General features: G+C 44.6%; 1 protein-coding gene across 1 annotated transcript in view; it reads right to left on the minus strand.

Moving 5' to 3' along the window:
- Window positions 1-5,779: 5,779 nt before the first annotated feature.
- LOC144499561 (palmitoyl-protein thioesterase ABHD10, mitochondrial-like) overlaps window positions 5,780-22,999 on the minus strand; it is a 38,831-nt gene continuing 21,611 nt past the window's right edge. Inside the window, exons 4-5 of the mRNA XM_078221666.1 lie at window positions 19,327-19,464; window positions 5,780-7,836 (exon numbers count right to left, since the gene is read on the minus strand). Of these exons, the coding sequence (XP_078077792.1) occupies window positions 7,495-7,836; window positions 19,327-19,464 (480 nt within the window). The 3' untranslated portion in view covers window positions 5,780-7,494. The remainder of the gene's footprint in view (window positions 7,837-19,326; window positions 19,465-22,999) is intronic.

A 22,999-nucleotide genomic window follows, 5' to 3' on the forward strand; every position in this document is an offset into this window, starting at 1 on the left:
ACAGCCTCAACCGGAATCTTGGGTTCATGTCACACTATTGGTAACCCCCACAGCTTGCCTCCTGGACTTTAACCTGGTGTTGTGAGATTTCTTACTGTGACTTCCCCCATGGCCAGAGAGGAATTAAAAATGTTTGTCAGAACTCCTGCAATTTCCTGCCTTCCTTGAACAGCTGCCTGGGATGCAATTCAGCCAGGTCTTGGGAATGGTCTATTTTCAAACCGGCCAGAACCTCCAAACCTGCCCATTTCCTATAATCAAACTGTACAAGTTTCTCACTGTGCCTTTTCCTGAATTCTGTACCTACATTCTCCTTTTCCGGAGTGAAGGCTGAAGAGAAGTATCCATTTAACACCCTTCCAATAACTTGTGGCTTCACGCAGATTGCCCCTTTGGTCTCTAACAGGCCTACTCTTTCTCTGGTTAACCTCTTTCCTTTAATGTGTTTACAAAATATGAGAATTTTCCCTAATCCTGTTCCCAAGTCTTTTTTGATGTCCCTTTTTGCTCTTCTAATTGCTTTCTTCAGTTCCCTCTTGCACTTCCAATATTCCTTTCGGGCCACAGCTGAATTTCTCCCTTAGGACATGCTAAAAGCCTGTCTCTTCTTGCACATCCAGTCCTGAATTGTCCTAGACATCTAGGGTTCCCTGAATCTTAATCCTACATTTTCCCCTAAAGGGTGCATGTTGGACCTGTACTCTCCCCAGCTCCTTTTTGAATGTCCCACTGTTCCGCTGTAGACTTACCCACAAGGAGCTGTTCCCAGTCAACTTTGGCCACATCTTCAAAAAATTTTCATAAAATCTGCCTTCCCCAAATCCAAAGCTGTATTTTGAAGGCCATATTTCTTCTTGTCCATAACAAATTTGAACTCTACTGTGTTGTTGTCACTATTGCTAAAATGCCTCCCAACTGCCACAATGTCCAGCTCTATTCCCCTGAACCAGATCCAGCCCTGTTCCATCCCTTGTTGGGCCTTCTACAGATTGATACAAAAGAACTCTTCTGGACACATTTCAAGAAATCTGTCCCCTCTAAGTCTTTAACACTATGATTATCCTGATTTATGTTGGGAAAGTTGAAATCCTCTCATATAATTAATTATTACTCTTATACACCACATTGAACTGTCCGTATATTTGCTCGCCTATTTCCCATGACTCTTTGGGGGCCAATAATACTCCCAGTAATGTGGCTGCCCCCTTTATATTCCTAAATTCTACCCACAAAGCCTCGTTTGAAGACTCTTCCAAGATATCATATCTCTTTACTGTAGTAATTGACTCCTTAATTAATAGTGTTACACCACCTCCCATTTTATACCATCCTCTATCTTGCCTAAAGGTCCTATACCCCAAAATGTTGAATTGCCAGTCCTGCCCTTCCCTCAACCATGTTTCTGTGATGGCAACAATATCATACTTCCATGGTCAATCCATGTCTTTAACTCATCAGTCTTACCTATTACGCTCCTATTAAAGACCATCCAGCCTTACCTTACTCTCTTGACATTCAACATAGCTGAATTCACTGACTTGCTTGATTATAGCATGACGTGTCTTTATTTTACCAATAATCTGTGTCCCCTCCTCCTGCCAGACTAGTTTAAACTCCTCCCAGCAGCACGAGCAAACCTACCGCAAGGATGTTGGCCCCAAATGTGGTTCAGGTGCAGACTGTCCCATTTATACATGTCCCACCTTCTCCAGAAATGTTCCCAGTGATCCAGCAATCTAACACACTCCCATCCTGCACCAACTCTTGAGCCATGCATTCATCTGTCCTATTTCTACACTTGGTGCCAGGAGTAATCCAAAGATTAAGATCTTGCTTTTTAATCTACTGCCTAGCTCCCTGAATTCTTGATGCAAGATCTCATTCCTCACTTTGCCCATATCATTGGTACCAACATGTACCATGACCTCCATCTCAACACCCTCCCTTTTTAGGATGCCGTGCAGTTTTTCAGTGAATCTGTGACTCTGACATTTGGGAGGCAACACCATCCTAGAGTCATGTCTGCGGCCGCAGATACGCCTGTCTGCTCCCCTGACTAAAGAATCCCCTATCACTATTGCTCTTCCTTTCTTCTTTCACCCGCCTGTACAGTCAAGCCGCTGTGGTGCCAGAAGCTGGCTCTGACTGCACTCCTCCAAAAGGTACTAGTGCTCTCATCAGCTTCCAAAATGGAATACCGGTTATAGAACATAGAACATAGAAAGTCACAGCACAAACAGGCCCTTCGGCCCACAAGTTGCGCCGATCACATCCCCACCTCTAGGCCTATCTATAGCCCTCAATCCCATTAAATCCCATGTACTCATCCAGAAGTCTCTTAAAAGACCCCAACGAGTTTGCCTCCACCACCACCGACGTCAGCCGATTCCACTCACCCACCACCCTCTGAGTGAAAAACTTACCCCTGACATCCCCCCTGTACCTACCCCCCAGCACCTTAAACCTGTGTCCTCTCGTAGCAACCATTTCAGCCCTTGGAAATAGCCTCTGAGAGTCCACCCTATCCAGACCCCTCAACATCTTGTAAACCTCTATCAGGTCACCTCTCATCCTTCGTCTCTCCAGGGAGAAGAGACCAAGCTCCCTCAACCTATCCTCATAAGGCATGCCCCCCAATCCAGGCAACATCCTTGTAAATCTCCTCTGCACCCTTTCAATGGCTTCAACATCTTTCCTGTAATGAGGTGACCAGAACTGCGCGCAGTACTCCAAGTGGGGTCTAACCAGGGTCCTATAAAGCTGCAGCATTATCTCCCGACTCCTAAACTCAATCCCTCGATTAATGAAGGCTAGTACGCCATACGCCTTCTTGACCGCATCCTCCACCTGCGAGGCCGATTTAAGAGTCCTATGGACCCGGACCCCAAGGTCCTTCTGATCCTCTACACTGCTAAGAATGGTACCCTTCATTTTATACTGCTGCTCCATCCCATTGGATCTGCCAAAATGGATCACTACACACTTATCCGGGTTGAAGTCCATCTGCCACTTCTCCGCCCAGTCTTGCATTCTATCTATGTCTCGCTGCAACTTCTGACATCCCTCCAAACTATCCACAACACCACCTACCTTGGTGTCGTCAGCAAACTTACCAACCCATCCCTCCACTTCCTCATCCAGGTCATTTATGAAAATGACAAACAGCAAGGGTCCCAGAACAGATCCCTGGGGCACTCCACTGGTCACTGACCTCCATGCAGAGAAAGACCCCTCCACAGCCACTCTCTGCCTTCTGCAGGCAAGCCAGTTCTGGATCCACAAGGCAACAGCCCCTTGGATCCCATGCCCTCTCACTTTCTCAAGAAGTCTTGCATGGGGGACCTTATCGAACGCTTTGCTGAAGTCCATATAGACCACATCCACCGTTAATGAGAGGACTCCTTGCCTGTCCTTTCTGGGCTGTCTGGTGTTCATCCATTGCCATCTTTCCTCTAGTCCCTTGAGCTGTGCTGTGACTACCTCTCTGAACGTGCTATTCACGCAACTTTCAGCCTCATGGAGGCACTAGTGTCTCCAGCCGCTGCTCAAGCTCCGAAACTTGGCGCACCAGCTGGGAGTATGTCCTACACAAGTGGTCATCTAGGATCTGGCAGCATCGAAGACTCTCCACATATGACAAGCCACACATTCCACTCGGCTGTCCTCTTGACATCTCAAATTTACAATTAATGTCTATGTCTACATGTAGTAATTGTTTATATGTATTCAACGGGCAGCGGCATTAATGCCAAGCCTTATTCACAATTCCACAATGTTCCAACCAACACTTCCAGGGGCACAAAGGCCAACTGCAGCATCCTTTCCACCAACTCAGCAAATTTCCTACTCTGGATATTCCCAAGTAGAGTGGAAGCTGATGAGAGCACTGGTACCTTTGGAGGAGTGCAGTCAGAGCCAGCTGTAGAGATTTGCATTCTAATTAGTATTCTGTAACTTGATTTCTGTGTCTGTGCACTGTTGGAGAACAGATATTCACTCCATCTGACGAAGGAGCTGTGCTCCGAAAGCTTATGGTATTTGCTACCAAATAAACCTGTTGGACTTTAACCTGGTGTTGTGAGACTTCTTACTGTGCTATTCCCATAGCATCAGCTTTCACAAGGCAATTTTTACTTTTATTACTTGTACAGCAAATTGGTGGTGTGGATTGATCAGTGCAGAGGTTCTGTTATTTTAGGAGTACCGTCTTCAGTAACACTATGCTGGATGACAAAAATCAATCATTACTTGGCAAACACAAGCTCAGCATTTGGCAGGCTCACTCAGACTGTGGAAAAAGCATTGATCTTTGTTCTGAGATAAATTCCATATCTACCAGGCAGCGGTTTGGGATTGATTCCCTGCCAGCATTCGGGATGGATGGTTTGGGCTGGATTACATAAGAACATAAGAAATAGGAGCAGGAGTAGGCCATCTAGCCCCTCGAGCCTGCCCCGCCATTCAATAAGATCATGGCTGATCTGACGTGGATCAGTACCACTTACCCGCCTGATCCCCATAACCCTTAATTCCCTTACCGATCAGGAATCCATCCATCCGCGCTTTAAACATATTCAGCGAGGTAGCCTCCACCACCTCAGTGGGCAGAGAATTCCAGAGATTCACCACCCTCTGGGAGAAGAAGTTCCTCCTCAACTCTGTCTTAAACCGACCCCCCTTTATTTTGAGGCTGTGTCCTCTAGTTTTAACTTCCTTACTAAGTGGAAAGAATCTCTCCGCCTCCACCCTATCCAGCCCCCGCATTACCTTATAAGTCTCCATAAGATCCCCCCTCATCCTTCTAAACTCCAACGAGTACAAACCCAATCTCCTCAGCCTCTCCTCATAATCCAAACCCCTCATCTCCGGTATCAACCTGGTGAACCTTCTCTGCACTCCCTCCAATGCCAATATATCCTTCCTCATATAAGGGGACCAATACTGCACACAGTATTCCAGCTGCGGCCTCACCAATGCCCTGTACAGGTGCATCAAGACATCCCTGCTTTTATATTCTATCCCCCTCGCAATATAGGCCAACATCCCATTTGCCTTCTTGATCACCTGTTGTACCTGCAGACTGGGCTTTTGCGTCTCATACACAAGGACCCCCAGGTCCCTTTGCATGGTAGCATGTTTTAATTTGTTTCCATTGAGATAGTAATCCCATTTGTTATTATTTCCTCCAAAGTGTATAACCTCGCATTTCTCAACGTTATACTCCATTTGCCATATCCTCGCCCACTCACTCAGCCTGTCCAAATCTCTCTGCAGATCTTCTCCGTCCTCCACACGATTCACTTTTCCACTTATCTTTGTGTCGTCTGCAAACTTCGTTACCCTACACTCCGTCCCCTCCTCCAGATCATCTATATAAATGGTAAACAGTTGCTCGGACCAAAGAAAACAAGACCAGCAACATTGGCGTGTCATCTCGCTAATGCTGCACCTGGCCCATTAAGCTGATAAATTACTTTATTTGTCCAATAATAAAAATTCTCACATAGCAGCTTAAGAAAATATCCAGTTTTTGGACATTGCCAGTTTTGGAAAGCTGGTTTTGAGACATGTACTGCATTCTCTTTTCGAAATTTTAGCTTTCTTTTCTCTTGCTGTTCTCTCCACAATTAAAACTACAATTGATGATTTTTTTTCCCTCTGTAACTTATCAAAATTTTGTCCTGGTTTAAAACATTTTAAAATAGGACACACTTCTGATGAAGGCGTACTTCAATGAGCTACAAGGCAAACTGACCACAGCAGAAAACAAAAGCAACATCAGTGCAAGATCAGAGTTTTCTCTAGTTTAATTACTTGAAAATAGTAGTAAAAAGTCACAACTGCCAGGGGATGTAATGATAAACATGCTAAATCTGAACTATTAATAAATAAACAAATTGACAATGTACTTAAAATTGCTTATGAAACAAGAGTTTCGGTGGGGGAGTGCAAAACAGAAGGAAGAATTTTCCTCATTCAGGATTGACATTACAGTTTACAACAAAAATGGTCACATTTTCCTATTTAATCAAAGTAAAATAATGGACTATCTCGTTTCTTGACCAGTACTCAGTATAAAACTGAATCTAAGCCTCCGAAGAGAGGTGAAATGTTGCAATTGTATACTGGAGTCTTAAAAAGATAAATTATGGAAAAAAGAATTCATTCAGTTAAAACATTTCTTATCAATTCTGTAGTTCGTCAACATAACATTCCTGATAAGGCCCCAAACTAATGTGAAAGAAGACACATTTCCAATAAAGAATTTATGAAATACCGAGTGTTTATCAGGTGAGATCCTAAAACAGTTTTATAGGATATCAGTATTACCAATTCAATTTTTCATGAATGTACTTTGCATACTGTAGTATAATACACATTGTACAATGCAAATTTTGATTCTTACAGCATAGATATCATAGAAAACAGTGGTATAAGATCATTTTATCAAAGAATATGTAAACAAGATTAACGAAATATAATACTGAATTGTAATTGGGAAACAATAGTGTTAAGACAATAGGAGTCTTTTGGTTGTAACTGCTAGCATACCTAATATTGAGCCATAATTTCCAATGGAGTAGCAACAGAGTTGGATTGCCACTCCGCTTGAAATCCAGGTGACCATATGTTGCCCGACCTTCAAGCCAGGCTAAATTTAGCCAGTGCAGTAGTCTAGTGTCAAAGGCTGTAGAGTTGCAGGTAAGGAAGCCACTTCCCTTTTCTTACAACACGAACTGCCGTAAATCAGGCAAATTTAAAGATCCAGCCAGATTTAGGGTTTCTTGACAAGCCGAGCCAGTTAAGTCAGTAGGATTTGGGCAGGGGGGTACAACTGCCTGGCGGTGGCAGAGGAAGAGAGTCAGGCCTGACAGGGGAGTCCCTAGGGTTTGAGGAGATTCCTTTGGGTTGGGAAGTTCCTGTCACGGACGTAGTCCCTTGGAGGTGTGGGGGAGGTAATCAGGGAGAGTTTCTGGGACGTTGCTTTGGGATTGTACAATAGTTATCCAGAAGCTAGAATCGGTTTTAATTCCTGGCGCTTGCAAGTTACAGCCCCTTATCGATAAACAAATTAAGCATTTTGACACATATCCTATTAATCACACGTTAGGCATGCAGTTGAAGCCCACACAAATGACCAGACAATGGAAAATTAAAATCATTGCACAGCAAGTCTTAGCACTGCTGTTCAAGGAAAAAGGCTCATCTGTCTGTACATCTTTAATATTGGATTACACGTTACAGTGTTTACTGCTCAAATTGCATGTGATTACACCATGCCTCATATTAGGCATTTGCCAAAATGCTGGCATCATTTTCTGTTGGTGAGGACAGATCTTTTGCTCTAAGTTACATACTCCAAAAACATGACCAGTTCAAAATAACTTAGCGTAGAATATTGACATCATAGGAAATGGTGATATAAATGGCTTCCATTAGGTTCAGTACTGCTAATTATATACATGTTTGGCATCAATTTCTAACTCTACCCATTTATGCCAGTGTTGTAAGTTTGTCTATTACATCGTCAATTGTGTTTATTATTAATTTGATATCATCTTTCTCACTCATTTGATGCTGACCATGTTTGCGAAGGATAACGTCAACATCTTTAGCAAGAACAATTTCTGCCACTTTCATTGAGATCTGCCAAGGAATATGAGTGTCCTCCAAACCATGAATGAGCCTCACAGGGCAGGTTATGGGAATGGTACTATGCAACACACAGTGATTTTCAGCATCCTTGATAAACTTGTAAGGGATTTTGTGAAATCCCATATCCTTGAGGATGTTTGGCATATACCATTCGCCTTTCGTTTCAATTTCTTTCTGTACCTACAAGAAACAAGCAATTTAGAAACTCTTGCAAAATATCACAACAGATTATCACAATAGATTGTCATCAGTCATGATTCTCATTCTTTGCTAATTGTCGATGTTGGATCGTATAACTACCGATAGTCTCTCTCAATCTATTTTGCCATCTGTATTTTTCAAATTCATTTATGGGATGTAGGCATCGCTGGCTGGGTCAGCATTTATTGTCCATCCCTAATTAACCCTGGAGAAGGTAGTGGTTAGCTGCCCAGAAACATAGAAAAACTACAGCACAAAACAGGCCCTTCGGCCCCACAAGTTGTGCCGAACATATCCCTACCTTTTAGGCCTACCCATAACCCTATTAAATCCCAGGCACTCATCCAGGAGTCTCTTAAAAGACCCTATTGAGTTTGCCTCCACCACCACTGACGGCAGCCGATTCCACTCGCCCACCACCCTGTGTGTGAAAAACTTCCCCCCAACATTTCCCCTGTACCTACCCCCAAGCACCTTAAACCTGTGTCCTCTCGTAGCAGCCATTTCCACCCTGGGAAAAAGCCTCCGAGAGTCCACCCGATCTATGCCTCTCAACATCTTATATACCTCTACTAGGTCTCCTCTCATCCTACGTCTCTCCAAGGAGAAAAGACCGAGCTCCCTCAGCCTATCCTCATAAGGCATGCCACTCAATCCAGGCAACATCCTTGTAAATCTCCTCTGCACCCTTTCAATCTTTTCCACATCCTTCCTGTAATGAGGCAACCAGAACTGAGCACAGTACTCCAAGTGGGGTTGACGAGGGTCTTATATAGCTGCATCATTATCCCCGGACTCCTAAATTCAATCCCCCGATTGATAAAGGCCAGCACACCATACGCCTTCTTAACCACCTCCTCCATCTGTGGGGCCGATTTTAGAGTCCTATGGACCTGGACCCCAAGGTCCTCCTGATCCTCCACAGTACTAAGAGTCATTCCCTTTATATTGTACTCCTTCATCCTATTTGACCTGCCAAAATGGACTACGCATTTATCTGGGTTGAAGTCCATCTGCCACTTCTCCGCCCAGTCTTGCATCCTATCTATGTCCCTCTGTAACTTCTGACATCCCTCCAGACTATCCACAACCCCACCAACCTTTGTGTCGTCGGCAAACTTACCAACCCATCCCTCCACTTCCTCATCCAGGTCATTTATGAAAATGACAAACAGCAAGGGTCCCAGAACAGATCCCTGGGGCACACCACTGGTGACCGACATCCAATTAGAAAAAGACCCATCTATACACACTCTCTGCCTCCTTTGGGCAAGCCAGTTCTGGATCCACAGGGCAGCAGCACCTTGGATCCCATGCCCCCTCACTTTTTCTAGAAGCCTTGCATGGGTGACCTTATCGAACGCCTTCCATATAAACCACATCTACCGCTTTCCCTTTGTCAATGTGTTTAGTCACATTTTCGAAGAACTCCACCAGGCTCATAAGGCACGATCTGCCTTTGACAAAGCCGTGCTGAGTATTCTTGAGCATACTAAACCTCTCTAAATGCTCATAAATCCTGTCCCTCAGGATCTTCTCCATCAGCTTACCAACCACGGAGGGTAGACTCACCGGTCGGTAATTTCCTGGGCTATCCCTATTCCCCTTCTTGAAAATAGGAACCACATCCGCAATCCTCCGGCACCTCTCCCGTCTCCATCGACGAGGCAAAGATCATCGCCAGAGGCTCTGCAATCTCTTCCCTCACCTCCCACAGTAACCTGGGGTACATCCCATTCGGACTCGGCGACTTATCTATCTTGATGCCATTCAAAGATTCTAGCACAACCTCTTTTTTAAAAGTCCACATACTCAATCTTTTCAGTCCACCGCAAGCCCGCAGTACATCCACCCAGGTCCCTTTCCTCTGTGAAAACTGAGGCAAAATACTCATTAAGCACCTCTGCCTACTTGAATGTCTGCAGTCCTTGTGGTGCAGGTACACCCACTGTGTTATTAGAGAGGGAGTTCCAGGATTTTGACCCAGCAACAATGAAGGAACGGTGATATATTTCCAAGTCAAGATGCTCAATGACCTGGAACCTCTGGGTGATGGTGTTGCCAGGTATCTACTGCTTGTTTTTCTAGATAGTAGGGGTCGTGGGTTTGGAAGGTGCTGCCTAAGGAACCTTGGTCAGTTCCTTCAGTGCATCTTTTAGATCGTATACACGGCTGCCATTGTTTGTCAGTGGTGGAGGAATTGAACATTTGTAGAAGGGGTAGCAATCAAGCACGCTACTTTGTCCTGAATGACATCGAGCTTTCTTGTGTGTTGTTGCAGCTATGCTCATCCAGGTAAGTGGAAGAGTTAGTCGCCACAGGATTCCTAGCCTTTGACCTGTTCTGGTAGCCACAGTATTTATATGACTAGTCCAGTTCAGTTTCTGGTCAATGGTAACCCCCAGAATATCGATAGTAGGGAATTCAGCTGCTCATGAACGCTTAGTTTGGGTTCTGCCAGGGTCACAGCCCTTGACCTCATTACAATCTTGGTTCAAACATGGACAAAAGAGCTGAATGCTATAAGTGGGGTGAGTGACTACCCTGACATCAAGGCAGTATTTGACCGAGTATGACATCAAGGAGCCCTAGCAAAACTGGAGGCAATAGGGATCATGGGGAAAACTCTCTGCTGGTTAAAGTCATATCTGGCTCAAAGAGGAAGATGCTTGTTTTCAAATCTATGGCATCACTGCAGAAGTTCCTCAGTATAGTGTCTTAGGACCAACCATCTTCAGCTGCTTCATCAATGACCTTCCTTCCATCATAAGGTCAAAAGTGTGGATGTTCACTGATGACGGCATGGTAGCACAGTGGTTAGCACTGCTGCTTCACAGCTCCAGGGACCTGGGTTCGATTCCCGGCTCAGGTCACTGTCTGTGTGGAGTTTGCACATTCTCCTCGTGTCTGCGTGGGTTTCCTCCGGGTGCTCCGGTTTCCTCCCACAGTCCAAAGATGTGCGGATTAGGTCGATTGGCCAGGTTAAAAATTTCCCCTTAGAGTCCTGAGATGCGTAGGTTAGAGGGATTAGCGGGTAAATATGTGGGGGTAGGGCCTGGGTGGGATTGTGGTCGGTGCAGACTCGATGGGTCGAATGGCCTCCTTCTGCACTGTAGGGTTTCTATGACTGCACAATGTTCTATATCATTTGTGACTCCTCAGAAATTGAAGCAGTCCATGTCCAAATGCAGCAAGACGTGGACAATATCCAGGCTTGGGCTGACAAGTAACATTTGCGCCACACAAATGCCAAGCAATTACCATCTCCAACAAGAGACGATCCAAACATCACCCCTAACATTCAATCCCCCACCAAAGTAGGCCTGATAGAAGGACCGACATCTATGAGGGGGACTTCTGGAAGAGACCGTGATGGATGTTGCAAGTGCTTCAGCCTTATCTTTTGCACTGATGTGCTGGGCTCCTCCATCATTGAGGATGGGGATATTTGTGGAACCTCCTCCATCAGGGAGTTGTTTAATTGTCCACTGGATGTGGCAGCACTGCAGAGCTTATGTCTTATCTGTTGGTTGTATGATTGCCTATTACTTGCTGCTTATGCTGTTTGGTATGCAAGTAGTCCTGTTTTGTAGCTTCACCAGGTTGACACCTCACTTTTAGGTAACCCTGGTGTTGCTGCTGGCATGCCCTCCTGCACTCTACACTGAATGAGGGCTGATCCCCTGGCTTGGTGGTAATGGTAGAGTGGGGAATGTGCTGGGCCATGAGGTTACAGATTATGGTTAAGTACAATTCTGTTGATGCTGATGGCCCACAGTGGCTCATGGATGCCTAGTTTTGAGCTGTTAGATCTGTTCCAAGTCTATCCCATTTAGCATGGTGGTAGTTCCACACAAAATGATGGAGTGCATCCTCAATACAAGGATGGGACTTAGTCTCCACAAGGACTGTCAGGTGGTGACTCCGTGTCATGGACCGATGCACCTGCAGCAGGCAGGTTGGTGAGGGCGAGGTCAAGTATGCTTTTCCCTCTTGTTGGTTCCCTCACCACCTGTTGCAGTCCCAATCTAGCAGCTATGTTCCTTTAGGACCTGGCCAGTTCATGTGCTGGTACTACCAAGCCTCTCTTGGTGATGGACATCGAAGTCTCCTTTCCAGAATACCTTCTGCACTCTCGCCACCCTCAGTGCTTCCTCCAACTGGTGTTTAACATGGAGGAGTATTGATTCATCAGCTGAGTTTGACTCAAGACTTCATGGGATCCAGAGTCGATGTTGAGGACTCCCAGGGCAACTTCCTCCCGACTGTATACCACTGTGCCACTGTCTGTCCCACCAGTGGGTGGTGGGACATTATTTTTAAAGTATCATTCTGTGAGGATGACATCAGGCGGTTGCCAGCTCTCCCAATCTTGGCACAAGCCCCAGGAGGACTTTGCATGGTCGACAGTTATTTCCACTGCCTAGGTCGATGATGGGTAAGTCTATCTGGTCTCATTACTTTTTGTTCCATTTGTTTTCATTCAATCACTGATACAACTGAGTGGCTTGCTAGGCCATTTTCAACCATGTTGCTGTGGGTCTGGAGACACATGTAGGAAAGACCAGGCGAGGTTTTTACGACAATTGACATTGGTCATCATTGTACTTTTTTAAATTCCAGCTATTTCGTTTTATTTTTTAAATTTGAACCCAGGGCTCCAGAGGGTCTCTGGATTACTAGTCAAGTGACAATACCACTGTGCCACTACCTTCCCTTGCAACTACCTGTACCTGGAATACTTAAACATTTACAGGACAGGAAATCTTCATTATTAGCTAATTAGAATTAACTAGCCAAGACAAAACAACAAAAAACAAAGAAAAGTACAGCACAGCAACAGGCATTAGGGCCCTCCAAGCCTGTGCTGATCATGATGCCCTAATTAAATTTAAAAAACCTTCTGCTCTTACTCGGTCCGTATCCCTCTATTCCCTCCCTATTCATATACCCATCCAGATACCTCTTAATGTTGCTAATGTGCCTGCACCACATCCTCTGCCAGCGCATTCCAGGCACCCACGACCCTCTTTGTGAAAAACTTCCCCCGCACTTTTCCCTTAAATTTTCCCCCTCTCACCTTGAACCTGTGGCCCCTTGTAATTGACACTTTCACTCTTGGAAAAAGCCTCTGGCTATCCACCCTATCTATGCCTCTCAATTTTGTAGCCCTCTATCAGGTCTCTCCTCAGCCTCCATCTTTCCAGTGAAAACAATCCTAGTTTATTCAACCTCTCCTCATAGCCAACACCCTCGAGACCAGGCAACATCCTGGTGAACCTTCTTTGCACTCTCTCCAAAGCTTCCACATCCTTCTGGTAGTGTGGTGATCAGAACTGCACAAAATATTCCAAATGCGGCCTAACCAAGGTTTTATTTAGCTGCAACATGTGGGGACACACGACATAGGGAGGATAGGGGAAGGGGATATTAGGCAGGGATTTATGGAGTTGGGGTGGAAACTAAAGGCCAAGACTGACAGAGTGGTTATCTCTGGACTCTTGCCTGTACCACGGGATAGTTTAGAGAGGAATAGGGAGAGGGAAGGTTTGAATTCATGGCTGAGGGGATGGTGCAGGAGGGAGGGGTTCAGGTACTTAAGCAATTGGGGCTCGTACTGGGGAAGGTGTGACCTCTATGAGAAGGATGGTCTACACCTTAATCAGAAGGGGACCAATATCCTGGGGGGTAAATTTGCTAAGGCCATGCAGGGAGGTTTAAACTGATTCGGGGGGGGGGGAGGGATCCTGAGTAGTGGGGCTGAAAGTGAGGGATGCATGGATGGGGACTGCAATGCACGGCATTGCAGAGGTGGGGTGGAGCAGGGTTTGAAATGTGTATACTTCAATGCCAGGAGTATTCGCAATAAAGTGGGTGAACTTGCAGCGTGGATCAGTACCTGGGACTTCGATGTTGTGGCTATTTCAGAGACATGGATAGAGCAGGGGCAGGAATGGATGCTGCAGGTCCCGGGGTTCAAATGTTTTAGTCGAAGTAGGGAAGGAGGTAGAAGAGGGGGAGGGGTAGCATTATTGGTCAGAGATTGTATCACAGTGTCAGAGAGGAGGTTTGATGAGGACTTATCTGTTGAGGTAGTATGGGCGGAGATTAGAAATAGGAGAGGAGAGGTCACCCTGTTGGGAGTCTTTTATAGACCTCCTAAAAGTTCTAGAGAGGTTGAGGAAAGGATTGCGGAGTCAATCCTGCTTAGGAGTGAAAGTAATAGGGCAATTGTTATGGGGGATTTTAACTTGACTAATATTGACTGGAATTGTTATAGCTCTAGCTCGTTAGAGGGGTCAGTTTTTGTTCAAAGCGTGCAGGAAGGTTTTTTGACTCAGTATGTAGACAGGCCAACTAGAGGTGAGGCTATATTGGATCTGGTGCTGGGAAATGAGCCAGACCAGGTGCTAGACTTGGAAGTTGGTGTGCATTTTGGTGATAGTGACCACAATTCGGTTACGTTCACCTTAGTGATGGAAAGGGATAGGCATGAACCTCGGGCCAATGGTTTTAGCTGGGGGAAGGGTAATTATGAGGCTATTAGGAGAGAATTAGGAAACATAGGTTGGACTAGGAGATTACAGGGACTGGGAACGTCCGACATGTGGAGTTTTTTCAAGGAGCAGCTACTGCGAGTCTGTGATAGGTATGTCCCTGTCAGGCAAGGAGGAATTGGTAGGGCTAGGGAACCGTGGTGCACCAAAAAAGTTTCTTTGTTGGTTAAAAAGAAAAAGGAGGCTTATGTTCGGATGAGACGTGAGCACTCGGGTAGTGCACTAGAAAGCTTTAGATTGGCTAAGAGGGAGTTGAAGAGCGAGCTTAGAAGGGCTAAAAGGGGACATGAGAAGACTTTGGCGGATAGGGTTAAAGAGAATCCTAAGGCGTTCTATAGGTATGTCAAGAACAGAAGGTTGGTTAGGGCAAGTTTAGGGCCAGTTATAGATGGCAGAGGGAAGTTATGTGTGGAACCGGAGGAGATTGGTGAAGCATTGAACCAATATTTCTCTTCGGTGTTCACGCAAGGGGACATGAATATAGCTGAGGAGGACACTGGGTTGCAAGGGAGTAGAATAGACAGTATTACAGTTGATAAGGAGGATGTGCAGGATATTCTGGAGGGTCTGAAAATAGATAAATCCCCTGGTCCGGATGGGATTTATCCAAGGATTCTCTGGGAGGCAAGAGAAGTGATTGCAGAGCCTCTGGCTCTGATCTTCAGGTCGTCGTTGGCCTCTGGTATAGTACCAGAAGATTGGAGGTTAGCGAATGTTGTCCCATTGTTTAAGAAGGGGAACAGAGACTTCCCCGGGAATTATAGACCGGTGAGTCTCACTTCTGTTGTCGGCAAGATGTTGGAAAAAATTATAAGGGATAGGATTTATAGTTATTTGGAGAGTAATGAATTGATAGGTGATAGTCAGCATGGTTTTGTGGCAGGTAGGTCGTGCCTTACTAACCTTATTGAGTTTTTTGAGAAAGTGACCAAGGAGGTGGATGGGGGCAAGGCAGTGGACGTGGTATATATGGATTTTAGTAAGGCGTTTGATAAGGTTCACCATGGTAGGCTTCTGCAGAAAATGCAGATGTATGGGATTGGGGGTGATCTAGGAAATTGGATCAGGAATTGGCTAGCGGATAGGAAACAGAGGGTGGTGGTTGATAGTAAATATTCATCATGGAGTGCGGTTACAAGTGGTGTACCTCAGGGATCTGTTTTGGGGCCACTGCTGTTTGTAATATTTATTAATGATCTGGATGAGGGTATAGTTGGGTGGATTAGCAAATTTGCTGATGACACCAAAGTCGGTGGTGTGGTAGACAGTGAGGAAGGGTGTCGTAGTTTGCAGGAAGACTTAGACAGGTTGCAAAGTTGGGCCGAGAGGTGGCGGATGGAGTTTAATGCGGAGAAGTGTGAGGTAATTCACTTTGGTAGGAATAACAGATGTGTTGAGTATAGGGCTAACGGGAGGACTTTGAATAGTGTGGAGGAGCAGAGGGATCTAGGTGTATGTGTGCATAGATCCCTGAAAGTTGGGAATCAAGTAGATAAGGTTGTTAAGAAGGCATATGGTGTCTTGGCGTTTATTGGTAGGGGGATTGAATTTAGGAGTCGTAGCGTTATGTTGCAACTGTACACAACTCTGGTGCGGCCGCACTTGGAGTACTGTGTGCAGTTCTGGTCCCCACATTACAGGAAGGATGTGGAGGCTTTGGAGAGGGTGCAGAGGAGGTTTACCAGGATGTTGCCTGGTATGGAGGGGAGATCCTATGAGGAGAGGCTGAGGGATTTGGGATTGTTTTTCGCTGGAAAGGCGGCGGCTAAGAGGGGATCTTATTGAAACATATAAGATGATTAGAGGTTTAGATAGGGTGGATAGTGATAGCCTTTTTCCTCTGATGGAGAAATCCAGCACGAGGGGGCATGGCTTTAAATTGAGGGGGGGTAGTTATAGAACCGATGTCAGGGGTAGGTTCTTTACCCAGAGGGTGGTGAGGGATTGGAATGCCCTGCCAGCATCAGTAGTAAATGCGCCTAGTTTGGGGGCGTTTAAGAGATCCGTAGATAGGTTCATGGACGAAAAGAAATTGGTTTAGGTTGGAGGGTCACAGTTTTTTTTTTAAACTGGTCGGTGCAACATCGTGGGCCGAAGGGCCTGTTCTGCGCTGTAATGTTCTATGTTCTATGTTCTATGCAACATGATTTGTTGACTCTTGTACTCAATTTCCAGGCTGATGAAGGCAAGCATGCCATATGCCTTATAATTACCTTTGCCACCTATGTTGCCACTTTTAGGGAACTGTGGACCTACATGTCCAGATCCCTTTATGTGTTAATGTTCCTAAGGGTTCTGCCATTTACAGTATAATTTGATCCTCCAAAATGCATCACCTCGCATTTGTCCGAATTAAATTCCATCTGCCATTTCTGTGCCCAAGTCTCCAATCTATCTATATCCTGTTGTATCCTCTGACAATCTCCGGCACTATCAGCAGCTCCACCAATCTTCGTGTCATCCACAAACTTACGAATCTGACCACCCACACATTTCGCCAGATCATTCATATATAATCAAACAACAGAGGTCTGTAAAACTGTTCTACATTTAATGAACTAGCCCTTTACATTGGACTGGAATTACAAAGCAAAATATCTAATGCATTTTTTGTCTGTCAGCTTTTGCTCGTTTTCTGGGTGAGCACACATGAATTAGTAGAGACATTTCATACCTCTTACTGTCCCATGTTGAACACATGTTAACTAGATACAATCACTGATTCATTCTAATTGCAGTCATTTTTCCATGATACTTCATACCCCAGGGTCACCCTCATATTTAATGGATTGCTTTAAGCACATCTTTTTGCAGCTTTATTGTGCATTATTGATCTCCCTCAATAAACTTCTTTTAAACCATATTAGTCTTCTCATTTCTGGTATCTTCTCTGCTTCAGTTTCTGAATGAGAGAGCATGAGAAATTGGATCCATCATATTCTAGTTTGATTACCTACATTAGCAATCTGGGAATCCATACTGGATGGATACAGAAGGTTTTTGGTCATAATTTGGAGTGGATAACTTACTTACACAAGAAATATTGATTCTTTGCAATTTTTTCCTCAATAATACTGTACAGCCCAGGGTTACTCTCATATTTAATGGGTTAATTTTAAGCACATCTTTTCAGAGTCCACATTCCCTTCTGAAGTGATGCAAGGTCATTGGCCTGAAACATTTAACATCTCTCCACAGATGCTGCCTCGCCTGTGTATTTCTAGCACCTCCTGTTTTTAGTTCAAATATTGATCCTTGTTCTGTTTTGTAATGCAATTATATGTTGAATCTCACTAGTGTGCTCGCACAATGTAACTGAATATTGTCTTGATCTCCTGTTAATTTACAATAAAATTTTCAAAATATAAATCTTAATTTATATTATATGTGCGGCACAGCGGCTCGCACTGTTGCCTCACAGCACCAGGGACCCGGATTCAATTCCAGCCTTGAGTGACTGTGTGGAGTTTGCACATTCTCTCCGTGTCTGTGTGGGTTTCCACGGGTGCTCCCATTTCCTCCCAAATTCCAAAATGTGCAGATTAGGTGGATTGGCCATGCTAAATTATCCCTTAGTATCAGGGGGATTAGCAGGGTAAATACGTGGGTTTACGGGTATAGGGCCTGGGTGGAATTGTTGTTGGTGCAGACACAATGAGCCAAATGGCCTCCTTCTGCACTGTAAGGATTCTATGATTCTACGATTAATGAACATGCTTTTCTGCCTCTCATTGGATTTTTCAAAGGAAATAAACAATGGCCAGAATTCCATGGCTGGGATTCTCTGGCCCCGCTGCTATGAACGGAGATTTGACTGAGAGTCAAATTCGCCATTCTCACTGGCAGTGATAACGGGGCGTGAGATCAGAGAATTCTGGCTAATATTTTATTAACCATGAGTACCAACCACAATTCTTGATTTTCTGGGAGAAGTTATTGATCTGCCCAGTGGAAAGGAATTTGAAATTCATTGCAATGGGATCTTTTAATATTTTTGATCTGTTTATTTCATTTGCACACTGTGTTGAGACTCTATCTGAAAGAGCATACATTGAACAAGCTGATGAATACACACAGAATAATCATAGAACCTACAGTGCCATCGAGTCCGCACCGACCACAATCCCACCCAGGCCCTATTCCCTTTACCCCTCATATTTACCCTGCTAATCCCTCTGACACTAGGGTTAATTTATCATGGCCAATCAACCTAACCCACATGCCTTTGGACTGTAGAAGGTAACTGGAGCACGAGGAGGAAACCCACACAGGCACGCCCGTTAGGAACTTGTCATTGTGTTTGATGCAAGCCAAGGGCAGCTTTATGTTCAAAAATTTCACATTCAACAATTTCTATAATTCAGTTTCCCATGTTAATTTAATTTTTAACTACTTAATGGATTTAAAATCTAAGGGCTGGATTCTCCAATGTCGGGCACCCCACCACTGGTGCCAGTGAGAGTGGAGAATTTGGTGCTCAGTAAAATCTCCAAACACGACAATGGGACTGGAGAATTCCAGCCAAGTTTTCAAAGACTTCTTTTAAAAAAAGTGTACAGGTGAATCAATTCTGAAAATAAGATTAAATAATTTGTTTCTTAAAATGAAACACAAAACATAGAAAATGGAATTACAGAAGCTTGAAAATTTGACCAGGTTTCTCACCGTAGGATTGACATTAACAGTTAGCTCCAGCAGCAGTTCATATTCTGAATGAATGATTGTTATCGTAGATGGTTATGGGTTATTCAAACTTCTTCATTTTGAAATATTAACAGTTCAGTTGGGTGAGGTAGGGTGGTGTGGTAAGTAGAGAAAGGACAAAATAAATCATTAAGCTTCAAACATATTAGTTCATGGATTTTAAGTGATCACATGAATTAAAAATAGAACAAGAATGCAATGCCCTTACCTCCAAAGGAAGTTGTTTGAAAGCATTTACTAAATAATCAGCCCCTGTAGCTATGCCAACAAGTGCAGCAATCTTTTCTGGACGTGCTAATGCAGCTAGGAGCATCAACCATCCACCCATACTGGAACCCACAATAACCTTAAAAAAAAGAAAAATACTTTTACTATTTAGAACGAGTGGGATATGTCAACATTTTCCTCCCTACTGTCCAATTAGCAGAGAGTATTTTGCGAAAGAATTGAAAGAGCCACTTAAGGGAATGCCATAATAATAAGACATGTTATTTAAAAAGTCTGGTTTTAGCTTGCAATTTGCAGGTCAACTGCTGACGGGGAACAATTTTCATGGAGTTACATTGCGCAATTCCATTGAAGATGTGAAGTGCATGAGCTGTGAGGCAATGATATATTTCAAGATGGTTCAAAGACCGAGGGAGAGGCTCAAAGGTTCTTGAATGTGGCACTGCAAGTCCTGATGGAGGAGGTGGAGGAGAAGGTGGGAAGTCCTGTTACCCCCAAGGAGGTCACAGAGGCAAATAATGCGGCAGAAATGAGAGATCAGATCAGGTGGATGACAGCTGTAGCCCTGCCCCCAGATTCCACTCTAGTGTTGCAGAAAAATTGAATGATTTGCCACAAGTGCTTTAGGGAAAATCCCATCTCAAAATAACTTCTCAATAAATCCACCATCAACAGCATTACAATCTTAACAAAATTCCTCTACCACCCAAGTATACAGTAACATTCGCACATTCAATTTTATTACATCCTTCGCGGGTTTTACTCCTGTAGCTTGACCAAAAAGAGAATTACAGAACAAACTAAGAATATCATTTTCGTAACTGCCAATAAATCAGAAAATAAGGTGAAAATTTGGAGTATATACTGAAATTCCAGAAAGGGAACAGCTAGCCTCATGTCACAGGTGGATATACACCGGAAAGGTACGCTCCGCATGGCACATACCTGAAATACATAGGGGCTTTACATACATAGGGACTTTAAATCCATAGGTTTAAACATGAAGCAAAGTCATAGAATCCTACATGCAGTGCCATTCAGTCCATCACGTCTGCACCAACTCTTTAACAAGAGCATCTTACACAGGCCCTTTGCCCCATCCTAACCCCGTAACCTCACGTATTTACCATGGCTAATCCATCTAACCTACACATCTTGGGACACTAAGGGATAATTTAGTATGGCCAATCTACCTATGCTGCACCTAAGCTTTAGACTGTGGGAGGAAACCAAAGCACACGGATGAAACCCATGCAGACACGGGGAGAATGTGCAAACTCCACAGTCACCCAAGGCTGGAATTGAACCTGATGCTGCAAGGCAGCAGTGCTAATCGCTGTGCCACCCCTTTGGCAATTACATTATGAAGTTAATTGCCTTTATAAAAGACAGGTGATGATTACTGGCTCAACTTCCAAAAGAGTATAAAATGGACATAGCTGGAACCGTTAGGTTGGGGGTGAACCATAAGGAGTTTGTATCTCTATTGAGCTGTATATAAAATAAGCTTACTGAAGGTAAAAGACAAGCTGCTGATTATTCTTTCATCATGTACCACCATTAAGATGATTAGAGACGACCTCACTTTGTTTGCACTCGCTGCCGGTCCCCCTTCTGACAACTTGAGTTTTATCTTCTTCCAAGATGCCTGCCTTGCCACAACCCAAGGACCTTCCTCCACGCCTCACTCGAGCTCAAGGGTGTCCATCTCAAATGTACTCAGGATGAGCAGGTTGGCCACCCCATCACCAGTTGCTGAGCGTTCAGTGGCATTATGGCTACTCTTCTATAAGTATGAAGACCATTCATTACTCCACCCTCCACATCATATCATGATCTCGCACTGCCCCTCCAACCTGCACCCGTGTACCACATTGAAGTTCCCGTCATCTTTGCACACCTGACTCTTAGATGGATCCCAAGCTTGTGATCTCATCCCCCAGCCATAACATGCACAATCTATGTGCTTTCTGTTACTCTGCAAATCTAGCATTCAACATGGCTTTATGCTAAGGAGGTGTAGGAAGCAAAGGTATGTCAGCGGAAGATGAAGAAATTGAAAGGCGACTGAATCAAAGACACTGAAGAACCGCTAGAGCTGAATGATCATTAAGGACAGCCATCCTTCCAGACTTCAACATTGGACCATGCCAATTTGGTACTCATCCTTGCGGAGTGTAGATCATGGAACCTTCTTCGGCACTGTATCCAGGTCACCATTGTGTGCCCGCTGACCTGGCCTGCCACCTCATCCTGGGGGGCCGGGGGGTGGGGGCGGTAAGAAAGTTCATAGATGGAAACACTCAACATAGCTGCTTTGGGTCCCTCAGATCACCTTCAGCCACCGTGTGAAATTCAGGCCATGGAGTCAAATCACACCAAGGGGAATTTATAATTAATAAGCAAAGTTCATCACGATGATATACATGTAACTATTGGCTCATCACTTAAATCTTTCAGAGAAAGAAATTTCTCTTGACCTAGTCTGAACTGCATGTGCCTCAAGATCCCCAGTCTCTGAAATGGCTGAGCAGACCATCAACTGCTACAAAAAAGGATCACCTGGCATCGACCTGGGTAGGAGGCACACCTTGCTTATTCAACCCTGCAGAGTCTTTCTCATTAGAATCTGGGGACATGTGCCAAAATGGGAGAGCTGTCCCACAGACTCGTTAAACAACTGCCAATGTCCCAGGCACCATCATCACCATCCCTGGGTATGCCCTGTCATCATCACCATCCCTGGGTATGCCCTGTCATCATCACCATCCCTGGGTATGCCCTGTCATCATCACCATCCCTGGGTATGCCCTGTCTCACTGGCAGCACAGTGATATACAGTCAGAAATGATTGACCCTGGGGCTCCTCAGCATTGATCCCAGACCACTTGAAGACTCATGGCATGAGGTAAAACATAGACAAGGAAAGTTCCTTCTGATCACCACCAACAGCCTTCCCTCAACCCAAGAATCAGTCCACTTTGAACACAAGTTGGAAGAAGCATTGAAGATAGCAATGGCATACAATATTCTTTGGGTGGTGAATGGCCCATTTCCAGGAGTGGTTCAGTACCATGACCGAACAGGCTGGCTGAGTGCTAGGAACATCTACGAGACTGAGTCTGTGCCAGTGGTGAGAGAACCAACAAAAGTGAAAAACTACATGAACTCAGCCTCATCAATTTATCAGTTGCAGATGCATCTATCAATGACAACACGTGACCACTACCCAGTCCTATCGCTACAAAGTTCCTTCTCCTTGATGATACCTCCATTGTGTTGTGTGGCACAGCAGCTCAAAACTGGGCATTAATGAAGCATTGTCAGGAGCAGCAGAATTGTGTTTAACCACAGTCTGTAACCTCAAATGTTTGCTATATCCTTCATTTTACAATTATCATCAAGCCAGGGAAACAACCAGTTCAGTAAGTGTGATACAGAATGCTGAGCAGCAGCACCAAGCATAGCTAAAAATAAAGTACCAATCGGGTAAAACTACAACACAAGACTACATTCAAGCTAAACAGCAGAAACTATGCTATAAGACAGAGCTAAGCGATCCCACAACCAACAGATCAGATCAGATCAAAACTCTGCAGTCTTGGCACACTCAATTGTGAAATGTGGTGGATAATTAAACAAATAACTGGAAA

The sequence above is a fragment of the Mustelus asterias genome, chromosome 10 (assembly GCF_964213995.1).
Source record: "Mustelus asterias chromosome 10, sMusAst1.hap1.1, whole genome shotgun sequence".
In the NCBI taxonomy this organism is placed as follows: Eukaryota; Metazoa; Chordata; class Chondrichthyes; order Carcharhiniformes; family Triakidae; genus Mustelus; species Mustelus asterias.